The 19,996-nt window shown below is 36.4% G+C and overlaps 1 protein-coding gene across 1 annotated transcript in view; it reads left to right on the forward strand.

The window, feature by feature from the left end:
• Positions 1-19,996, forward strand: part of LOC140136419 (phospholipid-transporting ATPase ABCA3-like) — a 105,947-nt gene that overhangs the window by 79,026 nt on the left and 6,925 nt on the right. Inside the window, 14 exon segments of the mRNA XM_072158143.1 lie at positions 3,539-3,649; positions 4,427-4,593; positions 5,564-5,702; positions 6,565-6,627; positions 6,953-7,042; positions 9,423-9,510; positions 11,282-11,385; positions 12,578-12,607; positions 12,763-12,920; positions 14,055-14,121; positions 14,779-14,882; positions 15,244-15,336; positions 16,991-17,105; positions 18,900-19,025. Of these exon segments, the coding sequence (XP_072014244.1) occupies positions 3,539-3,649; positions 4,427-4,593; positions 5,564-5,702; positions 6,565-6,627; positions 6,953-7,042; positions 9,423-9,510; positions 11,282-11,385; positions 12,578-12,607; positions 12,763-12,920; positions 14,055-14,121; positions 14,779-14,882; positions 15,244-15,336; positions 16,991-17,105; positions 18,900-19,025 (1,455 nt within the window).

Consider the following 19,996-nt stretch of genomic DNA (forward strand, 5'->3'; position numbering starts at 1 on the left):
GAATGTCATTCTGATATCAAATAATTTTGATTTTTTGAAATTCGCAATTTAATACACATTTTATGGCAAATCATTAAAATTGATATTTTTGATATTTAACAGTACTTGAAGTAAACTTTATAAATCTGATGATTTATACTTAAAGTGTATGTAGTTGGGATGAAAAGCCGACGATCAATTGAAAATTTTGACCTTTCGTATTGAAGATATGGATTTTTTTCCCAAAACACCAAAAAAAAAATTAGGTCTTTTGGGAAAAAAATCCATATCTTCAATATGAAAGGTCAAAATTTTCAATTGACCGTCGGCTTTTCCTCCCTGCTACATACACTTTAAGAATATATCATTAGATTTATATAATTTACCGAGGACTGTTATATATCAAAATTTGAAAAATATCAAATTTTTATAATTTGTCATAAAATTTGTATTATATTGTGATTTTCAAAAATGAAAATTATTTGATATCAGAAAGACATGCTTCGTATTCAATGCAATTCGATAGGTCCGAGGTGCTCTCATGTCCCACAAAAAAATACTGTCGAAACACAATAAACGCTCATTTTAGATCCCTTAATGATTTCAAAATGCATTGAATTTGAATGCATTTTGAAATCATTAATAGAGTATGACATGAAAACAAAGTATCAATTTTCATATTAAAAATACAAAATATCTTTTTTTTTTAGGTCAACCATGAATGATCCTAGCATCTACAATGCTGGCCATAAGTGTTGGGACGGTTTGATAGGGTAATGTAAATAAGCCCCCCACTCCCCCGATCAATGTTGAATTCGACTTTTTTGGTCACACGAGCCTTGTGGCACCCAACATTGATTGGTGGGGAAGGGGAGGGTTGAGGTGTTAGGAAAGTGTTTAGGCTTGACACCAAAGAAACCTCCACTTTATCACGTTAATAATAACGGAAATAAGGTCATACTATAGTGTACGTTTTCCATAAGTGTCCCAACACATTTTGGCCATGGTTGTATTTGAAAAGTTGAAAAAAAATCATCTAATTTCAGTTTTTTGCTTATAACTCAAAAAGTAAATATGATATTGACACCAAATTTGGAGCAGTTAGAGATCTTATCATGTGGCTTTACCAAAAAATTTTTGGATGGCTACATTTGAAATTTAGGGACTGGTCACTTAAAATGTCTAAAAGCGATATTTTGGCCCTGTCTAAGTTCACTATTCGTCACTTTAACTGTCAAAAACTTGGGTTTTAAAATGGAAAATTATTGTTTCCACCAATTAAAATGTTACATTACAGCTATAGAAGAAAATAAAAGTTATCACAACATCTCGTGATCAAAAAACAAATAAAGGAATCGAACCCATGCACACTTGTTTTCCCAATTTACGCAGTCTACCACAAATGAAGCAACAAAATACAGAAAAAAAAGAAGGGCGGACATTGGCAAAATTAATAGAGCAGCGAATATGATATGATGAAGGATATTGTAAAATAATAACAAAAAAGAAAAGAAAAAGATATATAAATAAATTCAGGGGCTCGAACCCGTGTCCACTGTGCCTGTGGCAGATGCCGTATCCATTGCACCACAGAGCTGTATTACTTTAACAGGCTTAAACTGTAATATAATGCTATTCAAGATGCATGTATATAAATATACGCTCTACAGACGATAAACAGTCAAACAAATCACACTTTTACGGCATTTGTTTCATTAACTGAATATTTATCATATAGCAGGTGTTGGCTGACATTTGTGCTCCACATATATTTCAGTTTTGGGCGGGTAAAATGATTTTGGGACAAAAAGCGAGCGATATACACGTTTGTAAAAGAAAAAGAAAGTAATATTATATTAAAATTCTTTACTCTTTAAAGGCGTGTATACCGTCGATTTTGTCCCGTAGTCATTTATCCGGACAAAACTGAACTAAATGTGAGCACAATGTCAGCCAACACCTGCTATATGATAAATATTCAGTTAATGAAACAAATGCAAAAATGTATTTTTTGGACTGTATATCGTGTGTAGAGCGATATTTATATACATGCATGTTGAATAGCATTATATTATAGTTTAAGCCTGTTAGTTACACAGCTCTGTGGCGCAATGGATACGTGCATCTGCCACAGGCGAGTGGACACGGGTTCGAGCCCTGAATTTATTTAGATTTTCTTTTTCTTTTTTTTTGTTATTATTTTACAATATCCTTCATCATATTATATTCGTCGTTCTATTAAGTTTTGCCAATGTCCTTCCTTCTTTTTTTTCTGTATTTCTACCTATATTTTACTTTCTATACTTACTATAAGTTTCTTTGAAAGCGCTTTAATAAATTTCAGTCATAAAATGTAATTTAAGCCTACTCCTGCCGACTATGATTATATTTACACGATATACGTTGCAAATACCACATACGCTTTTTGATGCAAACGATGAAAATGATTAAAGTTTTGTTTTTTTCTTCTAAAAATTAGCTTTTTTTTAAATTTTAAGTATTTTTTTTTTTTTTTTATTTTTTTAGAAGACTTCAATCAATTCCTGTCAACAAATATCATTTATTTCTGGTGATTAAATCACTACTCTTTCAAAATAAAAGCGTCATTTTACATAAAATACGTAGTTGGCATAGGCTAATAATGTTCAGAACGCACTGTAAAATACATGATATTGCGTATAAAAGCGTGACCGTATCCCTAAATCACATGAGGAAAATGCAATAATTTTTATATAAGTGAAAAGATAAATAGTTTCTCCGTTTTCATGTAAAATTTGATGAAAATCCAAGCTATGGTTGAGGAGATATGGGCCAAAACACACATTTTAAAATTAGATTTTTGTACCTTAGAGACAATGCTGGCCATAAGTGTTGGGACGGTTTGATAGGGTAATGTAAATAAGCCCCCCACTCCCCCGATCAATGTTGAATTCGACTTTTTTTTGTTTTACGAGCCTTGTGGCACTCAACATTGATTGGTGTGGAAGGGGGGGAGGGTTGGGGTGTTAGGAAGGTGTTTAGGCTTGACATCAAAGAAACCTCCACTTTATCACGTTAATAATAACGGAAATAAGGTCATACTATAGTGTACGTTTTCCATAAGTGTCCCAACACATTTTGGCCATGGTTGTAAAATTTTGTTTTTGTTTTTTTTGTTGAAATTCGAGTATAATCCCACCCCCCAATTGTGAAAAATTTTCACATAAAAAGCGGGTGGGACTATACTCGGACCAATCTGATAATTTTTTTTTACTTGAACGGATTTTTTTTAAGTTGTCACAAAAAATTGAGGCAAAAAGTGCATTTTTGTGATTTGTTCAAAACTTGAGATTTTGAACAAATCTGACGCCACCATGGGATTCCTTGACTCATTTCCTTTCCAAAAATGTATAGTTTTATATACTTTGGACATACAATTCAAAAATAATGATGCTCGAAAAGACCCGTGTTCTCTCCCATTACTCTGCCCTTAATATCATGAAAGATCATATTGGTTGAACAAAATCCTCGTAACTCAAAAACTAATGATTATCTTGAATTTATGCTATTTATGTTTCAGATCTTGTTTGGTTGGGCAGCGATCCCATTTGTGTACCTACTTTCAACGATGTTCAAGACGCCAGTCACAGCTTACGCCATAGTGACAACAGTGTTATCGATCCTTGGAATGGTTAGTTTGTCTGTCTGTATGTCAACAGGGAGTAAAAAAATAGTGCACTTCCATCCTTTTTTGGCAAAGGCCTAAGCTCTAAACATTGATTAATGTCTAAACATATAAGCATGACAAATGTTTGCACATGTAGGTCTTGATATGCCTAATTGGCACCACACATCAGGCACTGGTCACAAACAACTGCATACACCAAGTTTGCTGGGTGCATTATGAAATAATCCAGGTACACGTTCCCCTCCCTTAGCGATGCAAAATGATAATATATCTGAATAACTCGCTCAGGTACATATGGGCTTGGTTATTAAGTGCAAGTGAATCCTCATTGTGACAATCAGATACAGGCAGCCAGTGGAGACATTTGAGAAGTCAGAATCTTCTCTCTACCAACACCAAAAATCACACAGGCGGCAGAATTCTGAAGACTCGGTAATCTGACTAAGCCACAGATGAGAGATAAACAGACTGTGTACACTCAGTCAAAATCTCAACATCACCCGATAATGAGGGCCGATTGTTCCATGAAATGCGACGGGCGAGACTGCTACGCATTACCGCGTATTTTCACGATCTATCGCGTAATTGCGAAAGCACGCATTGCTCTATCGCGTATACGCGAAGGCACGCAAGAACTCACATCATACAGTACACTGGGACTTTGACTGTTTGTACACGGTGTGTATCTCTCTTGTCTGTGGACTAAGCTCTTCATGTATTCAGTCTCTTACTGACACACACCTTCTGGCTCACATATTGATGCATATTGTTTATTCACAGGGTACACTTATCACTGTGTTTGTGTTGGAAATAATAGGCGACTATGATGAAGAATCCAAGATATGTGACTATGTCTTCAGTCTCTTACCCACACACTGCTTATCTCGCTCACTCATGGTGATGTCATCGAATGATGCAACTAGGGAATTCTGCACTGACTCAAATGTGTAAGTGATACAACTTAATTAATCAGAAATTATAAATCTAATCAACTGGACTCACTTTCGTACTAGCCCAAAGGTTCATTAGTCCGAATACTCAATTATTTACTTATAAACCTTAATCCGTACCCTAACCCGAATCCTAAACGTCACCCTAACCTATAACCTAATCCTAACCCTAAACATAAACATACCCCTGACTCTAATTGTAACTCTGACCTAAACCCTATCACTAACCCTAAACCTAATGACCATTTGACTAATTTTCTGTTCCCAGAGTGGCTATAGTATTATAGCACTATATCCTGGGTGCTGACTTGCATGTAGGGCTAGAAACATGATCTAATCCTGATTCCAGAAAAATACAGCACTAATTTTTTGGAATTACCCTGTTTGCCAAATAAAACATAGCTAAATCCTAATTCTGTAGTTAATTCAGGCAATAAAAGTACAATTTTTTTTTTTGGTGCAATTTGAGGAACAATGAGCCAAAAACATGCAATTTTGCATGTTTCATACAATTGTTGTCACAAAATTCTGAGGCACAAGTATAAGCCTTTAAAATCTTGAGTATAGGCTAAGAGTTAACTCATACAATTAATATTTTGAAACTTGAAATTACATTTTTTTAAATAGACTTGGTGATTTATTAAAGCATTATTTACAACATTGTTTCATGCAGGCCAGCCAAAGCCGACCTACACTCATTGCCAGTTAGAACTAACTAAAGGATTAGGATTTAGCTATGTTTCATTTGGCAAACCAGGCAAAAATTAGTGCTGTATTTTTCTGGAATAGGGAGTAATAACCATCAAAGGTCATGCAGGATCATTAAATGTAATTTTAATAAACTTACTTACATATTGGTGGAAATATGTGTATACATGCCTTGTGCCTTGTGCTTCTTATTGCCAAATGTGGTAAAGATACAGCCATATTGCATTATAACAAATGAATTTTTCCTTGACTTCTTTAGGAATGAAATGATTTGCAATTATGCCAACATAACATATTTTGAAAATAACCTGGCTTGGGACAGTCCAGGCATTGGCAAGTACTGTTTGTATCTTGGACTGGAAGGATTTATCTATTTCTTGCTGACCGTTCTTATCGAGGTAAGTTTAAAGGATGAGCAGATAGTTTAATTGAGGCGTATTGGACAAATTTGGTTTTGGCAGATATGTCTTGGCAGTATTGCAAAATATATTTTCAAGAGGATTTTTATGGAAACACCAAAAATGTATGAGCATCTTTTATATTCAACCAATCAATTTCTGGCAATTTGACCTTTTTATTCAACTATGCATCCGCTGTGTCAAAGAGCAACGTGGTATGTGAACAATCATACCACACCATATGCTTATCGAACACACTGTCACCAGTGTGTGATTGTTTGTGGTGTTTTTGTTTGTGCCACACGCGATATCTTTCTGAACTAATTTCCAAAGATTTCTGATCAGCTGCTGAAAAGGTCATTAGTTCTCTTTTCTCGGACCATATTTTAGATGAGCCTGCAGAATGCTATTAGCATTATCATCTATCTTTGGGACTGAAAAGAATTCTGTAAACACATGGTATATTATGATAAATAACAGTCAATATTCTATTCCATATCACTATAAGAGAAAACATTAGGCATGTACATTTTTCATAAATATAGACACATGCTCTTGTCTCAATTCCTATTTTAAGTAGGCTTGAGCCTTAAGTGGATTCAACTTATTTTATATTTGCTTTAATAAGAATTTAACTAAGTTGTTTAAGTTCCCCACAGGTAACTCTGGGAGCTGACCTGTGCTGTGATAGTTCATTATTATTGTAGGCTAATAAGGGTTTAGTAATGCTTCTACATATGTATTTAGAGAGGCTTCAGTTGTGATCATGCATAATACAACAAATTTCTGCTTGTTCTTCCTACTTCAGGCCTATTCATACATTAGTGGATAATTGCTTTGTTTGTTTCTTTGTTTTTACTAGGTGAACTTTTTCATCCCATCATTTTCCAAGGCTACACTGAAGCAGCATGATGGACGTCAAGAGGTAGGCTTTTAAGTTTCATTAAAATATCCTGCATTTAAATGGATACAAAAATTCATGGCAGTTCATTAGGATATTGTCATTTAATATTTTTGCCCTTAATTATTACCACTATTATTAGTGTTAGTTTAGGTTTTGTATTTCTCACAACAATGAGTTTTGCTTCATAGTGAGAACTTATTTTTTACTCTTGGGTACACTTTTGGTATATTCTGAGCCATTAACATCAGATGCTGTCAGTTGGCTCAGGAGAGAGTTGTACACTATCGGTAAGTGGTGCCTACCACCATCTCTATTGATTGTTTCAATTTTTATTTTTTTTATTTAGGATGAAGATGTAGCTCAGGAGAGGAAGAAAATTGAGACACTTATACCGACTCAAGGGGAATATGCCGTCATCCTCAAAAACCTATCTAAGGTAATATACCAGCCCTCGAATTAACCCACGGCACGGACGGCATATTGCCGTGGGTGCCCACCCCCATTGCCGTATAATGCCCTCAAAATATGTCCTTTACCGACGGCAGTCACTTACAGTGCCCTTTAATGAAGTTGCCGTGGGTGCCCTAGCCGGCCAGCCCTGCCCCTTCATTATAAAATCATTAACAAGTTCTGGTTAAAACCCCGAAAAATTGTGGAAAAATAAAATCGAAAATCTTGAACACGATCGCTATTTTGAGCATCGTAACCCAGCTATCAATCAATAGTTTGTTGTGAATTAATATTCATTACCCCTACGTAATCTTACATATTCAGCCAATCACATCGGCTTTTATACATTATCTGGTTGCTAGAAATCTGACTTCATTTTCCTGATTGGTCAGAGAAATACCTTCATCTTACTATCGACCAATCAGAAACGCTGTTAGTAACTAGGCTTCCTTGTGTCGTGAACAATATCCGAGCGCTGGGCAAATCAATTGATCCTTTGATTAGCAAACATTGACTTCCCATTGCAAAACGATGGCGATACCCTTCCGGTATCGTCTTATCTTGTACATGTGAGCCCATCTCTAGATATGACTCTAGATATAGTTTTTATCCCGGCGAATTTGATCAAAAGTATTACCAAAGTTACAGCTGTTTCACCGCTGTTTTGAGTCAGTTTTGCAGCTTAGAACTAGGGATCGCAAAATTTAAGTATTTTTAACATTTTGATTTTTGACTGCTTTGTATTATTTAAGCAGGTTTTTGAGCAATCAGGTTAGTTTTAGTGTAAAGTTGAGAGTCAAATTTTACTTTGGTGTCGAATTCAGCTGACAGCAATGCATCGATTCGCTTTTTAAAAATTGCCTTGGTGCCCTTCTCAAATTTTCAATAGTTGCCATGATGCCCTTTTGAAATATTACAAATTGCCGTGCTGCCTTGCCTTTTCAGTGAAAATCCAACGCAATTATCAACTTGCCCTAAAAAAGTTGCTGTGCCCCTTCAGATCCTTAATTCGAGGGCTGTAATATACTATAGCATGCAGTGGTAAGATTATTCATCAGTACCAGACTGCTAATCCTGATTATCATGTAAAAAGAATGAGGTCATGCCTGAATCACACAATGTTATGCAGCTTGATAGGTGAATGAGGGGCTGATGTGATGATAATGTGATTCAATTAGCCAATCACAACCCCACTTCTCTGTATTTACACTGTAAACTGCGGCAAATAGGCAGACTGCTGAAGGACCTTGACAAATATTATAAACTCACATACTTCCCATTCTCTGGCATGGGAGAGGGAGAGAGATACGGTGAGAGGGATGGATAGAGAAAAGAAAGATTATAATAATAATATATATTATATATCCTTCTCTGTGACATTTCCCGACCGGTCCCGGAGCACTTCACTACCAGTGACCACACCTTGGATGATGTGGAAGTGACAGCACTTACTCAAGTTTCAAATAAAAAGGACCGCAAGTTGATGGAACAACGAATCATTTTCCAACTTGGGACACTCAAACCCAACGGCATGAATCTACAATTTAATGTATTCAATATAAATAAATGTGACTCTTAATTTCATCCATCATGCCGATCAGTAGTCCAGGAGTTGCGATCTGTGTACCTGTTTTCGTTTTTCGGTAATTCCTGCGTTTTTATGGTATGTGCACAACATGCGCTCGCTTTTCACACGCACACGCTTCACGCAACAATCTTTTCTTTGGTTGTTTTCAGGTATGCGGATCGCAGCTCACACTTGATAAAGGCCTAGGGCCGAAATATTGTGATTAAATCTGTGGATTAATTTCCCAGAAAATTAAAATGGTTTGTTCCAAAACTCTTATTTAATGGATCTACTATATATATATATAAAACATAAAATTTAGGTTTATTTCGCAACCATCGGTTTCACGGCGATCATCAGGCACAAATGACCTGTTTTTGCATGGAAGAGTGGAATTAGCTTTGGGCGGCCGTGACGCACAATATCGTGAACACTCATGGAACTGAACAAGCCATACTGTCCTCCTATAAGTAGGGATAACAACAGAACTCAGCAAATGACATTTTTAGTCCTGCTGCACACTGAATTGATGATCATATTATGGCCAACATAAATAACATCCCACACACTTTTCTTACATTATTTCTTGCTGTTTGATGGAAATTCTGGCTAGTTTGTGCCTAAACGGTGAATTTGGAGCAGCATATTTTCTCATACTTCCCACGACTGACACCATTTTGAGGAATGCACAGCCCATCTTAATAAATGTCATTAAATGGCATATGTGCTGTATTTATCTTAGAAATGACGTCATAGCCTATTTAAATAAATGGCACTATTTTGTTTGTTAATATTACAGATTTACAGAGGCAAGCCAACCCCAGCTGTGGACCAGCTTTGTCTAGCTATACCCAAAGGAGAATGTTTTGGATTACTAGGTGTAAATGGTCAGTAAAAGGCATCTAAATTGTTTAGTTTTGTATTTTCCAATATTTCTACATTGGTCGGGGGTACCTAAAAACTGTATTTTGTATGGTTTGTTACAATAAGAAATGATCATTTTTTGTTATAATAAAAAGTAAAAATGCCAATTCATTTATAAAAATTTGAATTTTCAAATATCAGAATGTGCATACTGAAGTTAGTGTTGTGATGTGTCTTTACTGGTTCAGTCATTGAGATTCTGTTGATAACCATAATTTGATTAGATAGGAAAGCTATGTTATCAAAGATTTCGACTAAACCAATATGTCAAACCTTTTGGGAAAATAAATTCAAAAATATGAAATTCAATTGGAGCAAAATTTGGAAAAATATTCTGGCAACAAAAGAACCTAGGCTAATGACATTGAATTGGAAAATAACCAGTAATATTTATGCAACAAAAGTCTTTCTTAACAAAATAGGAAAAGAACAAAGTAATGTATGTGAAATTTGTAACGAAGTAGATTATATTGAACACTTTTTTTTGGTTGCAAAAAAATAAAAAGATATGGAGCGAAGTGGACAAAATAATTTTGCAACACTACAATGTTAAAATTAAAACCACACAAGCAGATGTTATCTTTGGTTACTACCATGCAGGAAAATGTAACACTACAATCAATAAAATAATAAGTGTTAGTAAACTGTCAATTAGTAAATATCGTTACGGGAAATATCCCGATTTGATCAGTCTATTACATTCTGAATTAAGAATCAGAAAGCTTATGTAGTAAAAATTGTAGAAATTAGCAAAGTCAGAAATTAGTTAAGTGAGAACAAATGAGTTATGTAAATATATAATGTGATGAAATCAACGAAGCAAATAAAAAAAAAGATAAAAAAAAATAATTTGATTAGATAATCATGGCCTCTATTGGTGTCTTTACAGCCGACAGAAGGAAAAGAACTGTGATCAGGGCTGTAAATTGATGCAACTTAACTCACTTCACTATGAACCACAACAATCCTGTCTCCAATAGCAAAGTTCAATAACCCCATTCAACAATTCAAGGCTCAAAAGTTGACCCCAAGTTATAGGTTTTTGTACCAGATACATTCATAATTAGGTTATAATTTAAATGTGTGCAATATTGGGGGTTAAAGAACTGTTACTTGAAAGATGCACATGTTTGAGACCCTAGTGTTTGTTGTGAACCATGGAGGGATAGCTATGCAGAAGGCCCTTGGATAGGATATATAATTAAAGACAGAGATAAAAAGAATTTATCGGCGTCTGATGTCACTGTCAATTACGATCCTTGATTGGTTTACACAGGTTAATCAGCAGCGTATTAAGGAAGACCGATCTATCTGGTGCTGATCGGAGAAAAGGAATAGCAGCAAATGGTGAAAAATTACGTACTTTTACAAGGCAAAAAGCAGCTTTTCTAGGCATTTGTGGACATGGTGCATTTGGTTATGAAAGTTTCCTACTATAAAGACCTAACTTTTGAGATGGTTTGCATGTCGAAATGTGCAAAATTAACAATAAGGCGCCCGGTTATAAATCCGCGTTCAGCAGGTCGATCATCACGACACTTGTAAACAAACCGTGCTCGAGTTTGATTGACAGATGACGTCAGACGCGATAAATTATCTTTATCTTTGTCTTTCATTATAGTACTGCAGCTATTCCAAAATGAGTGGGTCCAGGTGAATAGATTTAATTCAACCATCAGTTCCACACTGTAACAATACTCCATGTTTCAATCTAAATGATTTTTCTTCTGTTAGGTGCTGGTAAGACTACAACATTTAATATGTTGACTGGTGACCAGGCCATCTCTGCTGGTACTGCCTACATGGAAGGATTTGACATACAGAAAGATAGACGCAAGGTATTTTATGCCCCTATCATACCAGTGATCAAGAGATTAAGGGCTATTCCTGTTGAAATCCAACCCCACCTTATGGAAGACATGACCTTAATCTTCCACACAGAGGGTGTGAATTTCAAATGGGGTTACCTGAATCGGTGACTCCATTTCAAATCTACACTCTCCTGTGTGGGAGATAAAAGAGGTTTAGATTTCATCTGGAATAGCCCAAATCGCTGGGGATCAAGTGCCAATATGGATTGTGCAAATGCAACCAAGAATGCAGTTATGAACAAAATAGCATACTAGCAACCTTATATCGATATATTAGTTAGTCACTCCATGACAGTCACTGGAAAAGATGAATGTCATATAAAAATGCTACTTGGTAGTAACTACACAGTATGACCTCTATATGACACCTTTTTGTCTTGATTTCTTTATGATATGCAAATACTGCGGAACTGCTTCATTTTGCAAGGTATTTGAATATATCACAATTTTTGGATGGAGCCTAATTCTGTGAATTTCAAAAAGTTTGCATTTTGATAAGTTTAGGAGTAACATTGAATTTCTTTATTCTCAGAGTTAAATATTATTCACAAAATTACATAATTTGTCTGTATTCACAAGATTGGCTTGATTTAGAATGGTTGTGTTTAAAAGTATGAGTCATATTTTAAAAGGACATCTGTTAACACTATCCACATGGGCGTTGACTGTATAGACGACAAGTTCCAAATTTGCTTTGCAAATGCAAACGTTTCAGAATAGTGGGTATACAATACAACATCACTCATGACAGAGTCATTTTCATTTGAATAAAATTGTGTCCTCTCTAAAAAGAGGCCTCCACTAGGAATTTCCCATGATAACACAATGAAACAGGTGGTAGTTATAATTATGAATGGTTGTTGAATCGATCTAGAGGCCTGTCCCTCTGTCATTTTAGAACTGTCCTCAAATATGGCCGCCATTACAATTGTTATACCATTCCAGTTGCTTTATTGAATAGGGTCTATTGTACATTTACATGTCCATATTTAGAATCAGCGTGGGAAAATGCATTAAAATGAGTACAAACAAGCCCAATATTGGTTCAGTGGTTCTTGAGATAGCTCTTGATATTTTGAGAAGATATTAAAAAACTTTTTATGTTGAAGCCTATTGGCAGCACATTAACAACAACTTTCACTACTATTTTACATTTCAGGTCCAGCAACGAATTGGATACTGCCCTCAGGTAAGACCAGCTTAAATAATTGTGTATTAATGTGTTTGTGTATGGGGGGATTTATAGACTAAATCCTGAACCTAAAACTCATCTTAATCTTTAAACCTAACCTAACCATTATCCTAATTCCTAAATTGTCTTTTCTTGGTTTTTCTCTATTTTAGTTTGATGCATTGGTGGAGAAGCTAACAGGGCGTGAGATGTTGCAGCTGTTTGCTAGACTGCGTGGAATACCTAGAAATGAAATGGAGCGTATTGTCAAAGCTACTATTACTCATCTCAACCTGGACAAATGGGCGGATAAATTGTGTGGAACCTACAGGTGAGTGTCGGATGAACAGGTCTTACAACTTTTAATTTGTAAGTGCCCTCACCCCCGGGGGGGGGGTACTCAGTACAAATGACCATACGGGGACATGCCGCAAACATGGGTAGCATTTTCAGCCTTCTGGTATATCAATGACCCCTTTTTCAAAGCCTATTTTGGTATATGAATGGGTCCTTTTTTCAAAATTTTCTCAATTTTTTCGGAAAACAGCCCATTTTTCCTTAATCTAGCCAAAATTTTCAAAATTTTCCCAAAATTTTGGGAAAATTTGTAAAAACCAAGACAATTTTGGGTAAATTCGGCCGAAAATTTTGACTTTTGGTATATAAATGGGTCCAAATTTCTTGAAAAATTGGTATATTTATGGGTCTACTTCCAAAATTTCAGCCGCACGTCCCTACCAAAACCAAACTTGGGTACCCCCCCCCCCCCCGGGCCTCACCCTCTCTGCTTGTATTGGGGTCCTCAATTCTGAGCAGACAAATGGAAATATTTCATGTAAAACACAGGCCTGTGAGATCTCAGTTTTTAGCCGAAATTTCACTTTTTTAATTTTTATGACCAAATTCAATTTCCGCTTTTTTAAAACAATTATAACAATAACATCAAAAATCAAAATAGTGTCTGTGTACTTCTGATACCATTACATGTCACAATAAAATGACTGAGAAATGAAATTAAGGATGCTTGAAACGCAGGCCATAACATCATTGTGATGTTGTGTAGCGAAGGTCACACATTCTGTGATTCCTTGTCCGTACTCATTGTGTAATATGTTAGTTTAGAACTGCGCCCATCGGAATGATGTTAAATGGTGCTCTGGTGCCTGTGTGCCAATACTTGCTTGTCCATAAGAGATTTTTTATCCAAACCATCCATCGGAAGTGTGACACATGATTTCATAAAAATCATGTGGAAAGATAAATCATGGCTACCATAATTCATAATTTTGTAGAGCGACGCTCACATTTATGCAATGAAATACAAGTTTCAATTATTTCCGGTGAAATATGCACAAATGTAACATTGAATTTGTAGTTTTGGTAGGTAAATTTTCCTTTTTTTTAAACCCCACTCACAGGCCTGAAAACACCAACTGTAATATTCTTTTATTATTTCTTTATCCAGTGGGGGCAACAAGCGTAAGCTAAACACAGCAGCAGCCTTGGTAGGAGATCCGCCTATAGTATTCCTGGTGAGTATTCAGTCTATATAATATTTACTGCTAGCATATTCTCAGTGTCAGTTGTCAGTAACACCGGTCATTATTACTGTGAATTTGTAATTTAAATACTCTTTTACTTGTTGAGAGAAATAATTAACAAATTAATGTGCATAGGTGCCAAAATATATTTTCTTCAGCACCAAGTGCAGTTTTCAATCTAATCAATACACAAAAAAGAGGAAATACCACATAATTTTTGGGAGTTATATAACAAAATTGTTCTGAATCTGAACAGGGGAAATGGCTTATTCCAGGTTAAATCCTATCACCGTTTATGCAAGACATGACCTTAAACTCCCACACAGGGAGTGTGAATTTCAAATGGGTTACCTGAATGGGCGACTACATTTGAAATCTATACGCCCAGTGTGGGAGATTAAGGTCTTGTCTTACATAGGGTGTATGGATTTCAAATGGAATAGTCCATTATAAGTGCATTCACCTCCAGGGAGACTTAGTCAATCCTTGTGGGCAGTTAACTGTGCTTGGTGTACTGTGGGAGTCTAATTTATTGTACACTTTTAATAGCTTTCAGTACATGAATGTTTTGAACATATTTTCTGATTGGCTGGTTGGTTCTGTACGTGTATTATTATAACACACATGGATTTTTATTTTGCCTTATAGGATGAGCCCACTTCAGGCATGGATCCCAAGGCTAGACGACATCTATGGGATGCCCTAACATCAGTCATGAAAGGAGGGCGCTCTATTGTATTAACATCACACAGGTACAGTTTATTGTTAGGTTTTTGTTTACTTATTTTTTGTTGTTGATTGTTGTTACAAAAAAAGAACAGTTTACCCACCCAATGTGGTACACTGTGCTAATCAGTTGTAATCCATACACCCCCTTGGAAGACATTACCTTAATCTCCAGGGTGTGTAAATTTTAAATGGGCTTACCTGAATGGGTGACTCCATTTAAAATCTACACCGGGTGTATGGATTTCAACTGGAATAGCCCAATTAAAATTTCTGACAATGAAATTAACAAGTGCCAGCACAAGCTACCAATAAAAAATATATGAGGATAATATCTTTATATTTAACAAGTTTTAAAACTTTTTTCTTCCCTTTGATCATATCCAGTATGGAGGAGTGTGAAGCCTTATGCACCAGGCTGGCTATCATGGTGAATGGTCAATTCAAGTGCTTAGGTAGTACACAGCATCTGAAGAGCATGTAAGTATATGGCATGTAAACAAATTGGTGCTCCATAATGCTACATGTTGACAATAAATGGAAACAAATGCGCATTGATTTATAGTGTGCTGGGCATAGGGTTAACTCTAACTGAACCCATGGGTGTTTTTTGCTGTCTGAAAGGAAAGAACAAACGAAAAAGGAGAGAAGATGAACAAAGAAGTCACTTGGTTCCCAAGATTCAACCCTCCGACCCTTCACATGCCACATTCAAGATCACAGGCCTATAGACCTTTTTCTCAGACGTCACCAATCAATCGATATTGGGGTCCAGCATTCGAGTCATCAGCATCCAAACGCAAATACCGCGCCGGCGCGCGCGATCAACTTTGCGCCATGCTAGGCGTCCTGCGCGGAATTGCCAGCTCGCAGTACGCGTTTAGTTCGCCACGGTGTAAAAAGTAAACAAAATTGTGAAACAAAACAAAGATTGAATTTTAAATAGCATCATTTTATGGCATCAAAACAAACTGGAACAAAGGTAACTAGTATACAGTTCCCATTTAAACAAATATTTTATGGAAGCTGAAGTGAGAAATGACAAAACAAAGGAGAAAATACGCAGTATTGGTGTTTTTACACCATGGACACGTGAGAAACGCACATGTTGTTGGTTTACATCTCGGACCCCAATATCGATTAGGTGACGTCATCAGAAAAAGGTCTATACCCATGGAGGTTTCGCTGGCCTGGCCAGCGATTCCCTGGGTATATATGACTGAGGCTGATTGCATCATCGCATCACATGGCATGCACAGTGCTTTTCGTAGTGAGATTCAGTTCGGTTTAGCCTCGGAACATTTTGCAGGGATTCACTGACCAATGTGGCCTAAGACATAACATTTAGCAACAATAAGGGACTTGCAGCTCAGTGTACACCCTATACATACCACAATAAACCATCACAGCCAGAATCAGTTCCCTGAGTTTTCATATGGGTAACTGGACAATAAGCAGTTAATTGTGGGATAGGCTTTATGACGGGAATTCATAACAATTAGTGGGTTTTTTAGCGGGTTCGCCGTCGGACAAGTTAAGAACTGTCTTTTTTCAAGCTTTCGTCAGGAGTAGCTCTGACTTCTTCAGGACAAAGTACCTAAGAATGTGACATGTAGACTGCCCCTTGTCTACTGATGACTCTGAAAAGAGTCGTTCACTGAAGACTGCCCCTTGTCAACAGAGAACAAGCAGATCTCGCCTATCTGCTAATATAAAGGTTTTGGTGGCTCTGAAAAGAGCCGTTCACTGAAGACTGCCCTTGTCTACATAGCAGATCTCGCCTATCTGCTAATATAAAGGTTTTGGTGGCTCTGAAAAGAGCCGTTCACTGAAGACTGCCCCTTGTCTACAGAGAACTAGCAGATCTCGCCTATCTGCTAATATAAAGGTTTTGGTGGCTCTGAAAAGAGCCGTTTGCTGACAGTTCTAAACTTGTCCGACGGTGAACCCGCTATAAAAAAAACCCCACTAATAATAAGCAGTTAGTTCCAGAGGAAGTTCAATTTGGCTCAATTTTTCAATTGAAATCTGAAATTAGTCTTATATCATTGAGAGTTAAAATTATAATGCCCAATTGTGATGTTATAAACATCTTTTTATCTTCTCTTGTTCATTTTCTGTTTACTCTATTTAGGTATGGCAAAGGTTACACAATGATTATCAAGACCACTGACTTTGCAGATATTGAACCCATCAAACAATTTGTGATGAATTTATTTGAAGGAGCAGAATTAATGGAACAACATCAGGTATAAACAACATTTGTTTCAGTTCTCTTTTAAAAGGGCATTTCGTGATCCACAGCCTCATCCCCCCACTTTTCTCAAAAAAAGTTGAGATTTTTATATCCAGTGTTCGAAATTAGGAAAAATAAATGGTTGTCCCACGGACAACCAGATTACAATTTCTGGTTGTCCGTCTAAGTTTTTGGTTGTCCGTAGGCCTACAAATGTGACTTTTGGCTAGATTTATGGTTGTCCGCGGACAACCGAATCCGTATTTTTGGTTGTCCGGCAACTTTTTTAGTTGTCCCGGGCAACCGGACAACCAAAATTTCGAACGCTGTTTATATCACTGGAAACCTCTGGCTACATAATGTTTATGTACAAAATATTTCTTGCAGATTAATTCGTTTAGCCAAGATACCGTGAAATTTGAATTTCGTTCTGGTGCACCAGAACGAAATTACAACGTATTGTCTATGGAGCAGTGTAATGCACATAATCATGCATAACTTGCAAACGCAATATCGGAATCAACTGACATTTTGGGAATATGCTTTTTCGTGGATATGTACTGAAAAATGTCATAAAAAGAGGATGCTAGGATCACGAAATACTCCTTTAAGCAAAAGCGAAAAGCCTGAAAATTAATGTACCACAAAAATGTCCACTTTTACAGTAGACTGAAGAGGGTAAGTTTAAAGTTGCTAAGAGATCTAAAAGCTCTATTGGGCTATTCCAGTTGAAATCCACACTACCCCTGTGGAAGATTTTGGAAATATCTTCCACATAGGGAGTATGTTTCTCAAATGTAACTGAGCAGGGTTAATCATTTTGAAACTCATACTCCCTCTGTATTATAGCTTTACCTATATCTTCCACAACTGGAGTGAGTATTTCAAATGGAAGTTACTCAACTGTCTATTCTATTCAAAACTTACACTCCCTCTGTGGAAGACTTCAGCTAAATCTTCCACAGGGGTAGTGTGGATTTTATATGGAATAGCCCATTTTGATTGGTTACTCAGATGATTACATAATGTAATGAATGAATCAGGAGCTCTATAAGACATAGTAAGCATTGGGTTTAGTGATACCTACAAGGTTACAGAAGAAGTGTAAGGACACAACATGGTTCAATATAGCTCATTCAGGGGGAATAACAGATTGCTTCCATATTTATTCCACCATGCAGACAGCACATTTTGATCTAAGGGTGCTTGCATGTTTGTGACACTTATGCAAATTATCATTTGATATCAGACCTTCTTCACACAAAAATGCCAGAGGTTCAGGTAAGGATTCAAGAATCAAATTTTCGCTCATCATAATAATAATAATAATTGTTGAGCAAGATCAATGAACTACACGCCCATGTAAGACTGTACATGGTACATACACCTTATTCACTGAATGCAGGTGTTTGTGTGGATTGAAGTGGTCCATGCTGGCTCAACACATGTAGGAGTGTATAGTTGTTTGCTTAGTTTCCACGCTGGCTATTGGTAAAGTTTTTTAGCTTGGGGTTGTGTTTGCAAGCTGACATCAAGGCCTTTAAACAGAAAGAAGCAAAACGGTGACACTGAAGGCCAGTTGCAGTAACGTAGGGCAAATAGCTCAAATGTAATATAATTATAGTGCAATTGCTATGTAAAAACATTATTTTATGCATGTGGTTTGAGAAAATGAAAAAAAAAAACAGAAAAGGGCGAATTTATAAAACAAAAAATTTTACAACATGGGGAAATGGAGGCTTTAGTGTATAGCCAAAACATCTCACAAAAATTTTATCAACTTTTAAATTATTTCTGTCTTTCACAGGGTATGCTGCATTATCAGGTCAGTAATGAGTCTCTGAGCTGGTCGTATATATTTGGCACACTGGAAGACAACAGGGAAACCCTAAAAATAACAGACTATAGCGTCAGTCAAACATCATTGGAACAGGTAAGTGCACATTTATATCTCACATTTGTTTACATTATATATAACTAAACATGTTGTTAGTAAATGGGCAGCATGTGACAACTTTTATTCTATATTGGTAGGCAGTCAGTGTGGTTTACCTTTAACAAGCAAAATTTTGTTGGTTCCTGAGAAATGAAAATGTACTTACATTCAATCAGACTTAAAAATTTCAAGTTGATTTTGGTGATCTTTTGGTGTTTGTATTTGTTTCTGCATCAACATGACAGAAAATTGTCAAAAATTTACTTTTTACACAGCCGTGACTAACGTCACGGCTGTGTCTTTTTTCTTACAGGTTCTTCTTTCTTTCTTTCTTTCTTCTTCTTCTTTCTTCTGTCAATCTTTACATTTGCTCTAGCACTCACATGCTTACATCGATTTTGACCTAACTTGGTCACAATGATCATTGACCGTGCCCCTACATGTCACATGAAACTCGTGGGGTCAAAGGTCACGCAGGGGTCATAGGGGTCAAAAACGTGATTTCAACTAAAAATGCATCTTCTCCCACAACTTACGTATGAAAGCGCGCCACTTGCACACATGAATTGTTATTAACCAGTGTCTATGTGGTGTACACAGATTTGGGTCAAAGGTCATTAAGGGGTCACTTCCGGTATAAAACGAAATACCTTATATAGCACAGAGACGGTACATTCACACATGAATTGATGTTACTCAGTGTATACGTGGTATTTTTTTATTTGGGGTAAAAGGTCATTAAGGGGTCACTTCGGTCTGAGACAAAAAACCTTCAAAATGCCCGTCTGCTTAAAAAAAATAACATGGCAAAGTTATGCCACGTGCACACATACATTGACATTAGCCAATGTCTATGGGGTTTTCATATATTTTGGGGTCAAAGGTCATTAAGAGGTCACAACACGGCTGTGTTCGTGGTCTTAGACCACAGCTAAGTCTAGTTTTATGTTTTGATCAGTTTTTATATC

The sequence above is a fragment of the Amphiura filiformis genome, chromosome 16 (assembly GCF_039555335.1).
Source record: "Amphiura filiformis chromosome 16, Afil_fr2py, whole genome shotgun sequence".
NCBI classification, from domain to species: domain Eukaryota; kingdom Metazoa; phylum Echinodermata; class Ophiuroidea; order Amphilepidida; family Amphiuridae; genus Amphiura; species Amphiura filiformis.